The 17,553-nt window shown below is 38.8% G+C and overlaps 1 protein-coding gene across 2 annotated transcripts in view; it reads left to right on the top strand.

The window, feature by feature from the left end:
• The window catches only part of LOC117425065 (RNA-binding Raly-like protein), a 46,249-nt gene extending 33,193 nt beyond the window's left edge, over positions 1-13,056 (top strand). For both annotated transcript variants that reach the window (XM_034041727.3, XM_034041726.3), the window contains 5 exons: positions 3,158-3,315; positions 5,911-6,024; positions 6,378-6,529; positions 10,749-10,802; positions 11,370-13,056. In XM_034041727.3, the coding sequence (XP_033897618.1) occupies positions 3,158-3,315; positions 5,911-6,024; positions 6,378-6,529; positions 10,749-10,787 (463 nt within the window). In that variant the 3' untranslated portion in view covers positions 10,788-10,802; positions 11,370-13,056. The remainder of the gene's footprint in view (positions 1-3,157; positions 3,316-5,910; positions 6,025-6,377; positions 6,530-10,748; positions 10,803-11,369) is intronic.
• Positions 13,057-17,553: the final 4,497 nt, after the last annotated feature.

The raw sequence follows: 17,553 nt of genomic DNA, 5'->3' as shown, positions 1-17,553 counted from the left end.
ACAGCCACTTCAAGTACGGTAGTATTATGGTTAGAGGCTTAGAGGGACTGGGAGACTGTGTAGTGGTTAGAGCTGGGTGGCTTGGAAGCAATGTGGTTTAGTGGTGATGAGAGCTGAGGGACTGGGAGGCAGTGTGGCCTAGTGTTTAGAGCTGTGGGACAGACAGACAGTTTGGTCTAGTGTTTGTAGCTGAAGAAATGGGAGAATGTGTAACTTAGTGGATAGAGTTGAGGGACCGGGAGGCAGTGTGGTCTAGTAGTTAGAGCTGAGGAAAATGGGAGGGAGGTCACAAAATGAGACGAGGAGTGACCTCGTGGTTAGAGGGAGTGAGAGGAATTGTGGCCTACAAAATCTTTAGGTTTAATTTCTTCCTGCTGTACAAACTGCCCTCTGTCTTCTGTCGTTAATAATTAGTTAGCCACGGACTGTGACTGTGAAACAGAGATTGAAAGTGACAAGAGTTATTTATAGCACACAGGCTTAGTTGGAGTTGATACAAAGTGTGGCTTTGGTATCTTTCAAGGGCTTGGGACCAGGGATCATTTTAATTTAGTTAAAGGAGTTTGTACATGAACCCAGTGCTCTCCCCATACTGAGTGCTCGATACAATGCAACAATTACAGTACAAAACACTTCTCAAGGCAAAGAATTACAAAACACTTCACAGTTAGCTATGAAAAAATGTTAAGAACCAACCAACTGCTTCATAAAGTGGTTGTAGCAAACAGAATAATTTTATAAATCTCATATCATGTGACCTTTTCTTTAATTGTGAAGCTTTTAAAGAAACACTTTTAGCTAACATTTCTTTTCAGAACATGGTGTCTGGTACTACGCAGTCACAACACAGTAATGAAATCTTTATTTTCAAGCCATGCTTTTAGAGAGGATGCCCACTGAACCTACAGTGTTCCTGAGCTATGTGGTGAAGGAACATTTTAAATTGGTGAGGAAATCGGGGGTAAAAAATAAATAAATACATCAAAACAAAGACCATGAACATTACCAAGCACTTGCTTGTTGTTTTGATTTTCAGCTTTAAGAGCAGCAGAGCCTGCACTCTCCCAAAGATAATGAAGCCTGACAACAAATAACTTCCTACAAGTCAGGGAATCGGGTCCCTCAGCTGCTGCAGAACTAACCACTGAAACATGCTAATGTACCGGCCTTCTACAGCAGCTTCTCATCTTCAATTACTGTACAGCTGAACTCTCATAATACAACTTTTGAGCACTGTCATTCTTCAGTATAGGAGTATTAAGTTTTGATTGATCAGAGTCCGATCACATGATCTGCTCCCCCATGTCCAAGGGGCTGATGTAAAAAAATATTGAGCAGCACAGTGTCACACGCTTGAATAACAGAAGCGCTCATCCTGCAAAGCACTTGCAGTCTTTGAAAAACTACTGACAGAATGAGAATGGGCATTTCAAAACTACATTCAAAAGCTGTTACTAAGGAAGCTGCTACACTTTGTCATAAAAACACTTTTTCAAAACTGTAAGGAATTATGTAACTGGGAAAACCAGACTAGAACGTATTTAAGCAAGATTAAACAAATATTATTAAATAAAGATACATAATATGCTATAACTGCTGAAAGAGTTATTAACTCCGAATGTCTTTTTGCTTTTCTTTTGTTTCCCTTAGTATTTTATAATGTTTGCAATGAAATTTACTGGGTCTAATTCAGTGGTATTCAATTCTGGCCTTTGAGATCCATTCCAGTCCTGGTCTTTATTCCAAGCAGGTCCTGTTATTTAATTGCTTCGTAGTAGATTCAATAACTATATTAAAACAGTTCCAAGTTACTTTAACACAGTTGTAAACAGTTACACGTATTGCTGCAGTTACAGTTGCACTGTTGAAGCACTTTCTGATTTCTATGTTATTCATTAGCCATAAATTAAGCAAAGCGGTCATTCAGGCTGGAAGCTCACTTTAACCTTAGATCAAATCACGTTAACATCAAGCGCTTCCAAATTGTTGGTCGAGCAGATAGTATCTTATTTGTCTTTCTATAAACAATACGTCTAATGATCGACAAGGAAGGGATTTATGTATTATCTCAATCCATTGCATCCCTGCTGTGCGTCAGAGTTCACCTCCTTCTTCCCAGCCTCCACCTGCTTTTTGGCTTCGGTCTACTGCATTTTATTTTGTCTTTATGTGTTTTTATTTGGTCAACAGTGCTTTTCTTTGTTGTTGGCTGTAGCTGAAATACAGGTGCAGCAAACTCTCTCTCATCTAAAGAAAGCCAAGCCTTGTGCAAAGGAAATAACCGCTTTGGCACTTGTTTCTCAATCGATCATCGTCATTATTATCGTCATTAGATGCCCTTGTTCCTTTATGTTGAAGCGCAGCGCCTTGGCAGCAGTCTCTAACCCTTGCCACCCATACGTCTGATTGATTGCCAGTTATTTATCTTGGCTTAGAAATCTTGATCAATACTGGTTTTAATTAAGCCTCTTAATCCATTCTCTTGCTGTCAGAGTTGCAGAATTGAGTCCTCAGTCTTGTCTGTTTGTTCAGGAGAAGCTGTCTTCTATCACAGAACAGCTACCCTACAGATAAACATTGAAGAGTAAGAGAAAATGGCCAGTACCTTTTATTCCATGAATCTTCAACTGCAAAGATATGCTGGTTAATGTAATACCCACCCCATACTGTGCACCTTAATTCTGACAGTAAAGAGCATGTTGGTTAAAAAATGTCACGTTTTAGCTGCACCTTACATCTAGGTCTTTATTAAAGGTCTCACACATGTTTCATACCATTTGGAGTTTATTTCATCTACACAAAACTTGAATCTTGAGTTTCTTTTCCTGTGCTGATCCTGCAGGCCTACAATGCTTTTTACATCTGAACGGGAGCTTCTCTTTTCCAGTTGGAGAAGGTACTCAATTCAGTGAATATATAAGATTGGAGTAGGCTGGTCAAAAGGGTTGCAAAGGCCTTGGATGTCCAGAATAAGATGGATCCAATGTTCAAGCCAATTCTGGCTAGTTTTTCCTTTGTATCAGCCCACACGAAGCACCGAGTGTGCAAAATATAACCTGATTAATCATATTAGTTTACAATATGAAGTCTTCTATGTTATCCCAGTCTAGGTGTTGTTCCCTGGCGAGCCTGACTGTATGTGTTGTGTCCTCCACAGAGTGTACGATTACCAGCGGGTCCCAGCCTCCCTGCCTCCTGACTCACGCGGCCCCTCCCTGCCCAAGCGGCCTCGGCAGTCGGACACAGCATTCCGGAGGAGTAAAGAGAGTCTCTCGTCGAAGGGGAGGTCAAGCAGCTCCTCCAACAGAGCAAAATGTGAGCGCCATAACCGCCAGCGGTCAGAGAGGAGTGCAAATACAGTCAAATCACAATCTTAGGAGTTTGAGGCACCCCTGCAGCTCAGTGGCAGACATTCTGGAGTTTGGGGGGTTCATGCTTTCAGTCAGTAACATGCTATGACCCTGAAGACACTGCTGTGGTGAAATGGCTGATGTAGTTTTATTTATTACTGTGAATCTTAAATTAAATATTGATAATGACATTACTATTTTATTTCATAGAGAGAAATGAAGGATAGGTATTAGTAATCATTCTGGGATTATCTTGGTGAAAACGTCTCCTCCTGATAGTGGGTTTCATTCAATATATATGGATTTGTTTTCTATTTAATCATGGGCTAGATGATTGCATATACAGAGGATCGCAGCCTGTGGACTTGGATTCAAATCCCAGGTGGTCTCTGACAAATCTCTCTGATGTCCTTCATTATAATCAATGAACCGATATTTTATAAACCAATATTTTGAAATTATGCCTGTAAGACTTGTTACATCAAAGAAAAGGATTATGTACATTCTGTTCTTACACTTGAGAGCATGAAGAATCTCTCTCTCCATTCTGTCGATTTATGATATGAGATTGTTGCACTTATATAGTTTTACAAATGCATTCTTAAACATTTCACCATTTTTATAGAATACAAACCAATAAAGGACGGGTAGCGTTTCTGGCTAGGCTTGCTGGTGGCAGTAGCAGACACGGAGGCGGAAGACAGCAGTTCATTGCTTCTAGCGCACTTTTATTTAAATAAATCAAAATCGAACAAAAGATTTAAACAAAGAAACCAAAAATACAAAATATATTAAAGCAGGACCCAAGCTATGCTATCTTGGTGCTAGGGCAGTGAGCACACCCTGCTGTTCTCAACCCTGCCTCTTTTCCCCATCCCTGCCAAACTGCAATTCAAAATACACACTCTATAACACTTTATTTACAACAGAAACACACCCACCCACACTATTTACAAGATTACCTGTGCAGGGCCCCTGCCCAAATGGAGCCTCTAATGCTAATGTTGTGCATGTACCTCCTCTTAATTACAGCAGTGTGTTTTCATCATTGCAGAGGCGCCGGCCCTCTCTGAAGGGATCAGTGTTTGACACGGCTCTGCCTGCCCTGGAAACACGCTCTCTTGTTCCCTGTAATGACAATGTCTTTTTTGGGAGAGCAGTTCTAGCAGCTCCGGGGCACTCTGAGCAGGGCCAGATGGTGCTTTCATTAGAGGTTTCCTTCTGCGGGCCATTTCTTTAATAGAGCGGAGCCGATTAGGGCCTGCAATTATACCAGATTAATAGTGCATAACAAATAAGAATTGCTTATACTGTTTTATTATGAATCGTAATAGTTTTTACTGCCAGCACATTCGAGAGGAATTAGTTTGCCTTTGGCAAGAAGAGGTCATAAGTTTTCTACTATGTTTTTTTTCTCTTTTTTTTTTTTTTTTTTTTTGCAAACTTGATAATTTAGTAAACCGTGAAGGTGACAGCACTGGAAAGATGCTTAGCTATTATCTGAAGACACTGCAGTTAAGTCCATACTCAGTCATAAACAGCTGAAACTTGAAAGAAACGAAGGGTGTGTCTCCATATGTTCTGGTAGAGTCCCCACCATTTATGGAGGACAATAACTGTTTTGTAATACCAGGCTTGGGATCCCCGATTGGCGAGGGTGAGTCATACTTGCTGTGTGAAGTTGCAAAATCTTCGCTGGGGATTCTGGAGTTTTTCTAATTCACACTGATGAAGGCATTACCTGAAATTTCTTGTATAGCCTACCACTTAATGGCAAGAACAGGACACGTGCCAAGCTGGTACTACAACAACTTAATGTTGGCAATCAAAACGTTCTGTACTGTAAACGGTATAGTGTAACATGAGTATTTTTCTTCATTTTAGATGTTATGAGTATCTTGCTGGTGTTAAGTGAGTAATGTTTGAGTGGGACAATCAAAGTTCAGGATTTATCTGGCTTCCGTTTAGATGCAGTGCTAATTTATTACTGTGCAGAGTGTTTGAGATTCATGTATAGGATTTCGGTACAGGAAGGCTAAGTGTTTAGTCTTTTAATATGGCTAAACTAGAAGTTGGTTAAGAAAGGGTTACGCTAACTCACTTTAAACTTAGAGACATTTAGTTTGAGCCAAATTCACAAAGGAACTCAGTACTGTGTTCCCTGTTTATTAACACACAAGGTACAGCATTAAAAGAAACATAACTACATAACTACAAAACAAATGAATAATGGAGAATGGAGTCTTTAGACTACGTTTTGCATCATCCTATAGAATGAACTAATTGTGCTTCATAAAGTCGAGTGAAACTTGCTGAATAACGTTACGTTAACATATTGAATTACATACCGCTTTTTAGTTTTCCATACTGTACTGCTAGTATGGCTTGTGGTAGACTTTCTCAATCCTAAAATTCGAAGTGATGCAAAACATTTGGCCATAGCTGTAGTGCACATTATTAAGGTGCACGGTGACAGTGCTGGGGAGCTGAGTGGAGCTCTCCAGTTCTGTATCTCAGTGAGTGGAATGATGGCAGTCTGTGATCCCTATTGATGTTGCAGTGAAGGCCGATGAGTTGCAGACCATAAAGAGGGAGCTGACTCTGATCAAGGTGCAGATCGACGGCCTCCTGGAGAACCTGGACAGGATGGACAGACAGAGGAAAGACCAGACAGGTGGGTGTGCTGGGCTTGCAGGAAACAGTTTCAGATGGAGAGATACATGTATCCATCTTTGATGAAACATGGTTAGGACATTCTTTATCATAAGTTATTGAGAATATTCAAATCTGAGGATATATGGGAGTTTCTGTCCTTCCATATGCATGTCAGGTATGTCAGACTTATATTTTTACATAAATTCTATATTTGTACTGTGATATTTTGTAACAATTGTAAGTCACCCTGGATAAGGGTGTCTGCTAAGAAATAAATAAATAAATAATAATAAATATTAGGATACAGCTATATATATTAACCAGTATTTAAAACACTGCAAGGTTGTACAGGAGTGTCTTCTTCCCCTGCAGAGCTGGACAGCAGTGCAGGGGGCTCTCCTTACCGGGCCTCAGCCAGCAGCCCCGATGGATCCCTGCCCAGCCCCAGCCATCAGCGCCGGGGCCAGCGAGAGCGGGGGGAGAGCCCGGAGCTCGGAGAGGCCAGTGACGAAGACAACGACACGGTAACCACGATAAAACACCCAGGCCCAACTTCTATGTATTTCGAAATATTGCAATAACTTCACTGTTTGAGGGCATTGCAGTTCTTATTGCCACTGAGGTGTCTGGAATTAGCAATTCAAGGAGGGGTACTGCCTGGAATCTTGTGTTCTATCAGCTTTAATCCACAAATGATGAGGAATGACCAAATAACTTCCTAAGATGCACAGTGTCAGTGAAGTTAGAGAAGGTAATTCCTCATGAGTGGCAGAGAACTGATAGAACTCTGGATTCCAGTGGTTTTAGTTCAGTTTCCTTAAAATGTATTCTTGCATTATGTATTGTTTATTAATGAACTCATAAACTGCCATGAAGCGCTGACCGACAAACCAGTGAGCCTTCTTATGAGTGGAATAAAATTAACACAGCACTCCATGGGTATGTTCATGGAGTTTATAATAATAATATATAATATCTTTATTTTTATATAGCGCCTTTCCTAGTAGACCACCATCACAAAGCGCTTTACAGAGGTTGTGAACTGTGCATTATATGCAGAGCCACTTACAATAACACATTGATTTAATATCTCATCTGCAAGATGGAGCACATGGAGGTTAAGTGACTTGCTCAGGGTCACACAGTGAATCAGTCAGTGGCAGAGGTGGGATTTGAACCGGTGACCTTCTGGTTACAAGCCCTGGACTTTAACCACCGTAGAATGTAATGAGGAGAAAATGTGTTTGAACCTAAATTAAACAGCTGAATTCAGGGAATTACTTAAATTAAATCAAGCTTTGCAACTACTTAGCAACATGGCATAATTTGGAACAATGGGATTTGCCCAGTGTGAAAGGATAGCGTCACAGCCAAGGCTGGTCATGAAACGTTGGGCATGAAGGCACTAGCTGAAACGTTTGTGTACTTGCCTTAAGTTTTTAATTTATAATTCAGTGTTTTAACTTATGGATACAGATATTGACCATGTGTGATAAAATATATAAATTCACATTTAAATAACAAATGTGGTCTCTTTTCCCAGGAAAAATTGTATATTTTAATACATTTCCATGTTTTTACACAAAAAAAATATTCCTTGCATGAATATATAGTTAAATGGTAATATATTTTTGACAAAATGTTCTGTTGGGTTCAAAATTGTACCCAAGGTAATCCCCTGGTTTTGCTTGCTTGGGAACCAGTAGATCACAGCTTTGCATCCAACCTGTTACACTGCAGTGGATTGTAGAGCAGGCAACAGGAGCCATGCTCCCCTATTGAAGGTGGCTGGAATCTGTAACGGATGGTTGGGACAGCTCACAGAGCTGTAAAATACAGTATATTAGGCTTGTCCAGTATCCTGGGACTCTGGGCTGGTTATGAATTCTGATGCTGTTCTGGTTGTCCTTGGGAGCAGTGTGTGTTCCACGTTTAAAGGGCAAATGCCAGATCTGATCAGAGACTGCTATACATTTTTGATGGCTGACTTTTGAACTGCAATCCCCCTGCTGCCTGCATTGACCCTGTATTTTTGAAGAGGTAGAGGAACTAGATAATTGCTGTGCAGGTGGTGCGCTGTCAACTTATACAATATGGTGCTGGCACAGTTTTAGTGTCTGTATGAAAATCAAGTGCAATCTTACATTTGAAACTTCAGATAAACCAAGTGTAGAGCTTGACTTTGGGTAAATGGTAAGAAGTCCACCTTTGAGCCAAGGTTCATGGTGCATATCTACCCTTATAAACATTTACCATGGTATTTTTGCACTGTATCTTAAGTTTTACCATGCTTTTCACGTGGTTATATTCGGCATTTACCATAGTTTACCCTGGTTTGCCATATCTCCCTATTCTTTACAATGCTTACCTATGTATTACCATGCATTAATTATTTTTTATTACACTCTGCTATGCTTTTACCAAGGTTAACTTTTGTAAGCATAGCTTCTGCCTTTCCATTTAATTAAATGGAATGAGATGCCAGTCCATTGCAAAATCCATATCCTGAATCACCATATTCACATGTAAATATGTAAGTGGGACGGGCAGACCATGACCTGCAAACAATAACTGAAAACTGTGAAACTACTGCAGTCAAAGAACAGCTGAATTACGTGTTGTTGTTTAAGTGAATAAGCAGCAAATGATGTTATTCATTTAATCATGGTCATGGATCATTAACATTGCAGAAGACATTTATTTCTTCATTTTATTATAAATCATGAATGAGAAATTAACCAATCACTGTCAAGGATTTTTCAAAATCCAGTACTTCTTACCCCATGCATAGATGCCAGCCCGTTTACACACAGCTGCACAGAACAATGTTTATGTTAAACAGTAGTTCATGGGTAGAATCTTTTTTGTGATTTACAGTGGAAGTGAATATGTTGTGCTCAGGGTGTCTGTTGTTATAACAGAAATCTCCTCTGTCAGTGAATACGCTGTGTATGAGTGTCTCTCTTTTGTATAAAACTTGTGAAGTTTGGGTGAGAGGACCCTGAAGCAAAGCTGAGCAATTGAAAAAAAAATAAAGCAATTGTGATTAGCTGATTTCTGATATGTGATTTATAATAGCCATAAGAGACACCCTACATGGATGAACTATAAATCACTTATGTCGATGTTATGCAATTATGTGGGGCCTCAAAATGCATAGCATGCCATAGGTTAAAAAAAAACAAACAAAAAAAAAACTTGCATTTCCCATTACTGTACTAATTCTTTCTCAGTTACTAATGTTTTGAGGTTAAGGTGGATGAACTGAACCTCTTTAGCTCAGACAACAGAAGAGTTAGCAAAAATATGAAGTCTTAACAGCCTTAGAGGGTTCAACAAAATTAACTACAATCACGATTTCAAACTTGACACAGAGACCAGGACCAGAGGACACTTGTGGAAGTTGAGTCACTTTTTTGTATGGAAAGTGGTGGGTGTCTGGAAAGGGTTGCCAAGCAATGTTGTTGCTGCATATTCATTGGGATCCTTCAAAAGCTGACTGATGCAGTTCTGGGATCAATTGGCTGTTTGTAACTGAATCTCATTTGTAAATGTTTTTATGTTTTTAAGACATTTAATTTCCACAATGGATGTTCCCATAGTAACACGTATACTTACAAAGACACACACACAATGAGATAAGATTGTGTCACTGGGTATACCCTGAGGGAAACCATATCTAATCTAACCAGTTCCAGCCCAGCGAAGGGAGACCTTTTCTGTGAAGAACTACTTTAAGATTGTGGGAGAAAATGAAACCCCCCAAAGCAACCGTTTGTCTTGTCAGGCTGGGTTTTATATATAGAACATTATTATTCTGTGGATCAGTGGTAATTATCTGTAATTTACTTTCAAGTACATTTCCTACCTGTCTGACACATTAAGTACCTTCCATTAAAAGTCTTTCCTGTCGGGGAGGCTCTTTAGCATTAAGCAAGGCATTCATTACCCTGTTTAACTAAAAAGTTATACCTGAATCTGGGGGGCTGGGATTCCGGACTGTAATGAGTTTAAACAAGCAGATAAATTGTTTCCCCCAGAGATCAACAGACAGGACTGATAAACCCACCTCTTGTTTCTAGTTTGATTTTGCTTACAACTGCAGTTTTGCAAGTTTTTTTTTTCTTTTTTTTTTTTATGAAACCAAACTAAACAGGCAAATCACTCTGATAACAACTTTAACTCTTAGTGGAGCTCAGAACAGATCTTATCTTAACCAATGCAACAAGGCAAGCTGGTTTAGTCCCCACCTAGAAAACTGTCCAGTTTTGGTTACCTCACCACAAAAAATACATTATTGCACTTGAGAAGAGGACAACTGGGCTGATCCCAGGACTTAATGGCATGAGATATGGGGAAAGGTTAAAATAATTAAATGTAGCCTAGAAAAAAGAAGGGAAAGATGGGACTTGATTTATAAAATCCTAATTGTTTAGATAAAGTTAACCCAAGTCACTACTCATGTTAACTCAATTTAGTACAGAATGAGAATGCATACATGGAAACTGAGTGAAAGGAAGTTTAGAATAGGAGGGAAGCACTTTTTTATTCAAAATCCATAGACGTGCCTACCAGGTGACGTAGTAGGATCTAAAACACTCGGAACATTTAAAAAACTATGAGATTCTGTCCTATTAAATGAGCCCGGTCCTCAGTCACTACCTCCTGTGCTTCTTATACAGATCACTTTGCCAGCCTGCCTGGGCCACTCTGAAATGACTGTTCTGCTTCCTCCTCACCCAGGTTAATAACCACAGCTCAGACCAGGAGGACACCATGTAAACACACAGAAATCAGGTGAAGTATGAAGACCTTCCTCTACATGGACAACGCATTGGAAACACCTGCCATATATAGCACACCCTTTGGTGTAAACAGACTGTCCCTAACATTACTTTAGAATCTTAACAGTCATTTCAAATGATGAAATGAATATCAAGTAGCTATGCAATAACCTAAAAACACACTGGTAGGTACAGTAACTGACTGACAGCGCATTTCTACAGCACTGTACTTGAAACTTGGTCAGACAACCTGTGGGCCTTTACCATCAAAGATTGTACAGCACAAGAGGTAGTCCTGCGATACATATAAAGTATCACTTAAGACAAGAAAAATCAGGTTGCCAAGCAGGTTCCAAATACAAAACTACAGGAAAGAGCTTTAGATGAGCATATAAATGTAACAGATTCAGATTAAGAAGACTGACTGTGTTGCTTGGTCATTCCAGAGAGAACTGAGGAATGGATAATTGAAATATGACAGCTATGCCAATTAGGCTGCTGATGCTTTTCTGTTGAGTACAGTGAGGACCCCCCTAGATCTCTGTGAGTACCTCTCTGACCTCATTCTCTGTCTTTGCAGCACACAAAGGAACCCAGTAACGGAACAGAAGGAAAGTGAGCATCATGCATGGAGGTCCCTGCTTGCAGCGAGAGCTCAGGCCCTCATCTACTGAACGGGTCTCCAAGGGGAAGAATGATTGTTATAAATTGCCTGTTCTGCGTATTGATTTTCCCTGGTTTGGTTATAATCTGATAGTCTGAGCACCTGACTAGGGGCCCCATCCTTTTAATGTTAGAATGTGTTTTTAAGCAGCTTGGTAAACTGATAACAGCTTTCAATTTTTAATCAAATGCAGTTTAATAGCAAAACGGTTTTAGCAGCTAAGTTATTATGGTATGTACAGCTGACTCGGGGGTGTATGTGGTAATGATCTAAACAGTGGAGGATTTAACTCCCAATGACTTTTAACTCCATAAGCATCTCATTAGCACAATCAATTACAGAGGAAAGGGAAATTTGAAGGTGCAGGTGTAAAGAGACCTGCCACTGTTTAGATGACATTAAAATACTGTAGACCCCTTTTACTGTATGGTGTTAGTGTCTTCTTGTCTGTACTTTGATTTCTGTCACTAAAATTGTGCATGAGAAGGATCAGCTGTACATATTAACTCATTTTTAGTTAAGCAGGAAAAATATATTTTCTTAACAATTACAATTGCATTCCACAAGAATTTTACAGCTGAAAAATGGTTTGTGTAAGAATTTTGGGGTAGTGTGTTTTTTTTTTTTTTTTTTGGTTAGAAAATAAGATATACGGGAATGTTTTTGAAGATGGTGGTTTGATTAACTGGTTAATTCTTGTTGTAAGTTGCTACACAATTACAACAAGTATTTTACCATGGGGAGGTAGACAAAGTTGCTAAAACATCCAAATTCACAAATTTCAATTGAACCGTTGCCCCCATTTATTTGGCATTAGCCACAAAAAGTTTGACTACTAGAGTAAGTAGCTTTAAATGACATTTTAAGTTTTAAACATTTCCCTAAATGTTGTATGTTTTTTTTTGCAGTCATTCTGAGTAGTTCTGGGTTCTGTTGCTTCAATGTTGAGATTCGCCAGACAAGGTCAAAGCAAGGTCAAAGCAAGGTCAAAGCAGATTTAGAGAACACTGGAGAACCAAAATGGAACCACTCAGAATTATTGCACACACCACAACATAGTAAGGGAAATAAAAAAAGACATTTGAATCTACTTGTAATATTTTTACTTCAAATTTAGTTACCGCTAAATAGTTCTTCTCCATTAATAACATGGCAGTCTGGAATAAATGCTTTGAAAAATATACCAGGATTTAAATATACTGCCCATATCATTGGAGTTTTTTCAGAGGACATTTCTAGAAGGTAGAGCAGCAAACAGCAAGACAACACTGGAGCATTTCCCTTCCAACAGCAGTATGAGAGTGTAGTTCTGAGGTCTACAATGAGGAAGGACTGGGAGATCTTTGGACGACCCTGTATATAGTCATCTGGCCTGATTGTATTGGCTTTGATGGGGTGAAGTGTAATAATATTCGGAAATATTGTAAACTTTCTTGTAATCTGTAGACACTACTGTACCTGATTTTCGTATTGTTCTTCTGTTTTTGTATTTATTTATTTTATTTTATTCACAGTGATTTGGTAGATTTTCAATGTTTTTGTGTTCATGAAATGCTGAATGAATGCAGAAATGCAATTAGTAAAGGTATTTTCTTATTGATTACCAACCTCTCCATCTGGTTTTGTTATTGATGGAACGCCTGGCTCTCTCCTTTTTTCTTGTTTTATTAAAAGAGCAACTGGAAGGGGTTTTGACTCACTTAATCTGACAGATATATTCGTTTTACGTGTATTGTGGGAACTCTGATTAATCTGCAAGTGTTTGTGCTTTCCTTCCCCAATACAAAGGCATATTTACAGTTTTAAATCAATCCAGGAAGCTGAATAACAGTCACAAGCTTTCATACATCCATACAAGAAAATATAAAAATACATTTTTTAAAAAAAATGCATGTGCTCTATCACATAAAGGATGGCTTGCAATAAGGGCCATTTTGAACAAGCCTTTGCAGGTTTGTGTACTATGAAGGAAAAATTACGTGCATTACCTGAGCTCCTGTTAGGATTGCCACCTCTGAGGTATAATAAAGCAGGACCTTGTAACGGAAGGGGGCTGTTAAAAGTTTAAACCCTCTTTAGAAATCCTATATACATCCACAGGGTAATAGTCATAATATTACTACTATAGGACAGACAACATTAATAGTGTGGGTCTGTTGCAGTAATATTAGATCATTATCTAACCTGTGCTCAACGTACGGTGCTGGCATTGTGGTGTTGCTGTAGTTATCGACATGGATGTGGAAGCATAAGATTAAAACTGATATATCAGTGTCCTGGGAAGGCATATTTAAATCCTGGGAAAACAGGGACAGGTGGCAAGCCTAGTTCATTTGTGAGCCAGTCCAAGATGGTGGACCGGCCTAGCTGGGATTGTGGGACCACAACCAGCAGGCGGATTGCTTAACCATCTTGATCTAGCTGATCATCTGAGTCCCTTCCAGTATCATGGCCTGCACACACTGTGCACTGCCTGTTTCATTTCTAGGCGCTCCTCTGGTGATGGGGAAAATACAGCTGCCGATTACCTTGTGCCCAGTAAACCGTATATAGTAATGGACATGTCATATCCTCTTTTCTATTAACAGTCTTTAAGATGCCCACACCAATGTGAGAGAACATGCCTAGTATTATGCCACCCTGTCTGCACAGCTCCTGGGTGCCATATTTGCACATTTGTAGATTATTCTTTTATGTAGGTTTTTTATTCCAGCTCCAACTCAATTATTATCCCCATATCTGTCACTATGCGTGCTGCTCTAGTAGTGGCCCACTTTCTCAATGGAACCCATTTGCCAATGTTATCAAATGAAACAGCATATGGTAAATGGGATGTGCAGCTCCATCTGTGACGATGCTAGCAGTCATTGAGTGATGTACAGATTAATGGAGGACAGTTCCTGACCCAGCATATCTTATTTGAAATATAACGTTCTTTGTTGTACGTAATTCCATTTTATAAGGACATTGTGGGCAAAATGCAATACATATTGCAAGCCACCCTTTGAAATTAGAACACATACTTGGGTTGGACAAAAAGCCCCTTACTGTTTTTCTGTTAATCAATCTTTATTTTCGTTTTGCCTCTGGTGAAGCCTATTTTCCTTGACTCTATAACCAAAGTTTTGCCTCATTACTTACGTTATCAACTTTACCACATTCTCATCTCCTTTCAATATCAAACTAAGACCCCATACCGCTGTTTATATCTGCTCTCTACAATCCATTCTGCAACAGGACATCACACAATGTTCAAAGATAACCTTTAAAATTACAATTCATATATGTCTGTAAAATAAAACAAGACAATGCTATTTGCTATTAGATGCAAGCAGATAAAAAAAATACTGTTGTACCGTCCAAAAAACATCAAAACACAAAAACAAAATTATACTATAGTATGCAGTGCAGAATGGTAACAATACAGTACTAAAGTAGGTCATTTATGTATCACAACCTCTTAATAAGCGATTTTTTAGACTTGCTCTGGTGAAACAGGTATATGACTCACAGGTTTTAAATATGTTTTCTTTTTTTCTCAGACACTGCCCAGCGCAGGCAGTATTATTGAGCAATTTCATATGCTGTTTTCTATGGTACGTACTGTAAGTCTCTACTGCCACCTACAGGTTGTTGCTGTAAACAAGATAATATGACTTTGTTCAACAACCTGGATGCGTATCTTCAAATACGAGTAAACAAACAAATAATCAGGCTGCTGAGGAACACGGAGGTAAGGGCTGCTTTCAGGGTTGTCCCATCTCCTGCATTAACAAGCCTATCGCCACTACACTAATGTTTTGACAATAAAAGGCTGTCTGTATTTGTAGTTTTTATTTTCACAAATGTTAACAACACCCACAATGCAGTGCTTGGGGTACACACCCCTATAGTAAATGCAGCTACTGCAATGTAAATTTGCTTGCAAGTCCTCTGCATAAAGGTATTCATTCTCTCTGGGTACTTTTTTTTTGTCATATAGTGTTGACAGTCTTTTCGTTAGTTGATCATTGCCAGAATGTCAGATGATGGCCATAAAATGATGCAGCGTATGTGTGCCTCAGTGAGGTACTGTGGTAATCAAATTAGCCATGTGCAAATTTCAGACTGTCCCGAGCGCTCTTGGGCAGGGCCAACAGTTGACATATCAACGTTAATCACTCAGAACAAGGTTGGAGGATTCTACAACGAGAAGACCATTGCAGAAGGTGTAAGGGTACCTATTACATTTGCAATGCATTTTGGCACAGATAATAACCAAGGCTTGTTCAAACAATTTTACTTTCGATTAAATAAGGACATATTTGAATGTGAAGAGCTCTTAAACATTTAAGGGATCTTCAAATCTAGGGCAGTATTTGTAAAACAAGTCTGTAAATATTTATAGTTGTGTTATCAGTATGTCTGCAATTAAACATCTGTCTCAAAATTTGATGGAAAAATAGTTTATCAATATGATACTCAGAAATTAAACAATAGCAACAAAAATACTAAAAAAAAAAAGTTTTAAGATGGTAGAAAAAGTTTCAAATGTTTCTAAATATATTTGTTTATATATATGTGTGTGTGTGGGTAGGTCATTCACCTGCTGAATAGTGATCTTTATCCTATTATTATTATTTATTTCTTAGCAGACGCCCTTATCCAGGGCGACTTACAATTGTTACAAGATATCACATTATACAGATATCACATTATTTTTACATACAATTACCCATTTATACAGGTGGGTTTTTACTGGAGCAATCTAGGTAAAGTACCTTGCTCAAGGGTACAACAGTAGTGTCCCCCCACTGTTGATTGAACCCACAACCCTCCGGTCAAGAGTCCAGAGCCCTAACCACTACTCCACACTGCTGCCCCATATCCTATAACATTAAGTCAAAGCATTGCAGTTCAACAGCTGTTCCCAACCTTTATTTTTACTTTGAATTTGGTGACTGTATTGATTTGTTCTTTAAATGAGGATAAGTAATAATACAGGAAACAGAAGAGAAAATGACCATAGATTATTCTTTTTTTTCTCTGCTAATTCCTGGTGGTTATTGTAATTGTATGTCAATGGAGATATGGAACGTGCACTTTTTAAAAAAAAAGAAAATATCATAAATGCCAGCATACTTGAATGTTCGAATTTGTGTATTATCTGAGTTTATTGTTGTGTGCATTAGACATAACTTCAACCTAACAGCAACACACTTCAGCAGGACTTTTGCATTTCTAATTCAGGGTCACCAATTCTGATGGCAATTCTGATTAAAGCTAGGCTTATGGTTAGGAAGCCGCCTTTCATAACATTATTGTGTCTGTTTGCTGCTAACAAATGGTAAAAAAAGAAAAGCCATTGGATTGTTATATCTTCTGAATGTATCTATAAGACATCTAAAAAACAAACAAACAAGCACCTTTTTTGCCATTATTTTAATTGCCTATTTGAAGTCTGTCAAACTCTGTTTCTCAAACTTGTCATCTGTATTTGCTTACCAACCCATAACGCAGCAGTGTGGAGTAGTAGTTAGGGCTCTGGTCTCCTGAGCCGTGGGTTCAATCCCAGGTAGGACACTGCTGCTGTACCCTTGAGCAAGGTACTTCACCTAGATTGCTCCAGTGAAAACCCAACTATATAAATGAGTAATTGTATGTGAAAAATAATGTGATAGAATTGTAAGTCACCCTGGATAAGGGCGTCTGCTAAGAAATTAATTCATTAATAATAATGATTTACACACATAGGACACATTCGTTACTGCAAGAACTCTATCTCCCAGCAGCCTTTGCAACTCCCTTCTAGCTGCAGTGCCACCTGTCAGTCACATAATCAGCTGTCAGAAAATCATGCAGAAAAAGCACGGGGGACACAAAAGGTCCTTGTAATAACACTTATTATCCAGAAGTCGCAGCAGCCCACTAAGGTCTATTACCGATTATTACAAACCACTACAGATTTTCTATCACAACAGTAGAATTACTTTCATTAGGTTATTTTTTGAATTATTATTGTTTGTAGCTTTTAGTCTTTATATTATATAAACTTACATAAGTCGTATATGCATCCAAAGCAGTGAAACATAATGATAGTACATATGTCACTGTGTGCTTG

Source organism: Acipenser ruthenus, chromosome 20 (genome assembly GCF_902713425.1).
Source record: "Acipenser ruthenus chromosome 20, fAciRut3.2 maternal haplotype, whole genome shotgun sequence".
NCBI lineage: Eukaryota > Metazoa > Chordata > Actinopteri > Acipenseriformes > Acipenseridae > Acipenser > Acipenser ruthenus.
The sequence above is the reverse complement of the archived record's forward strand: the minus strand, read 5'-3'. Positions and strand labels throughout refer to the sequence as shown.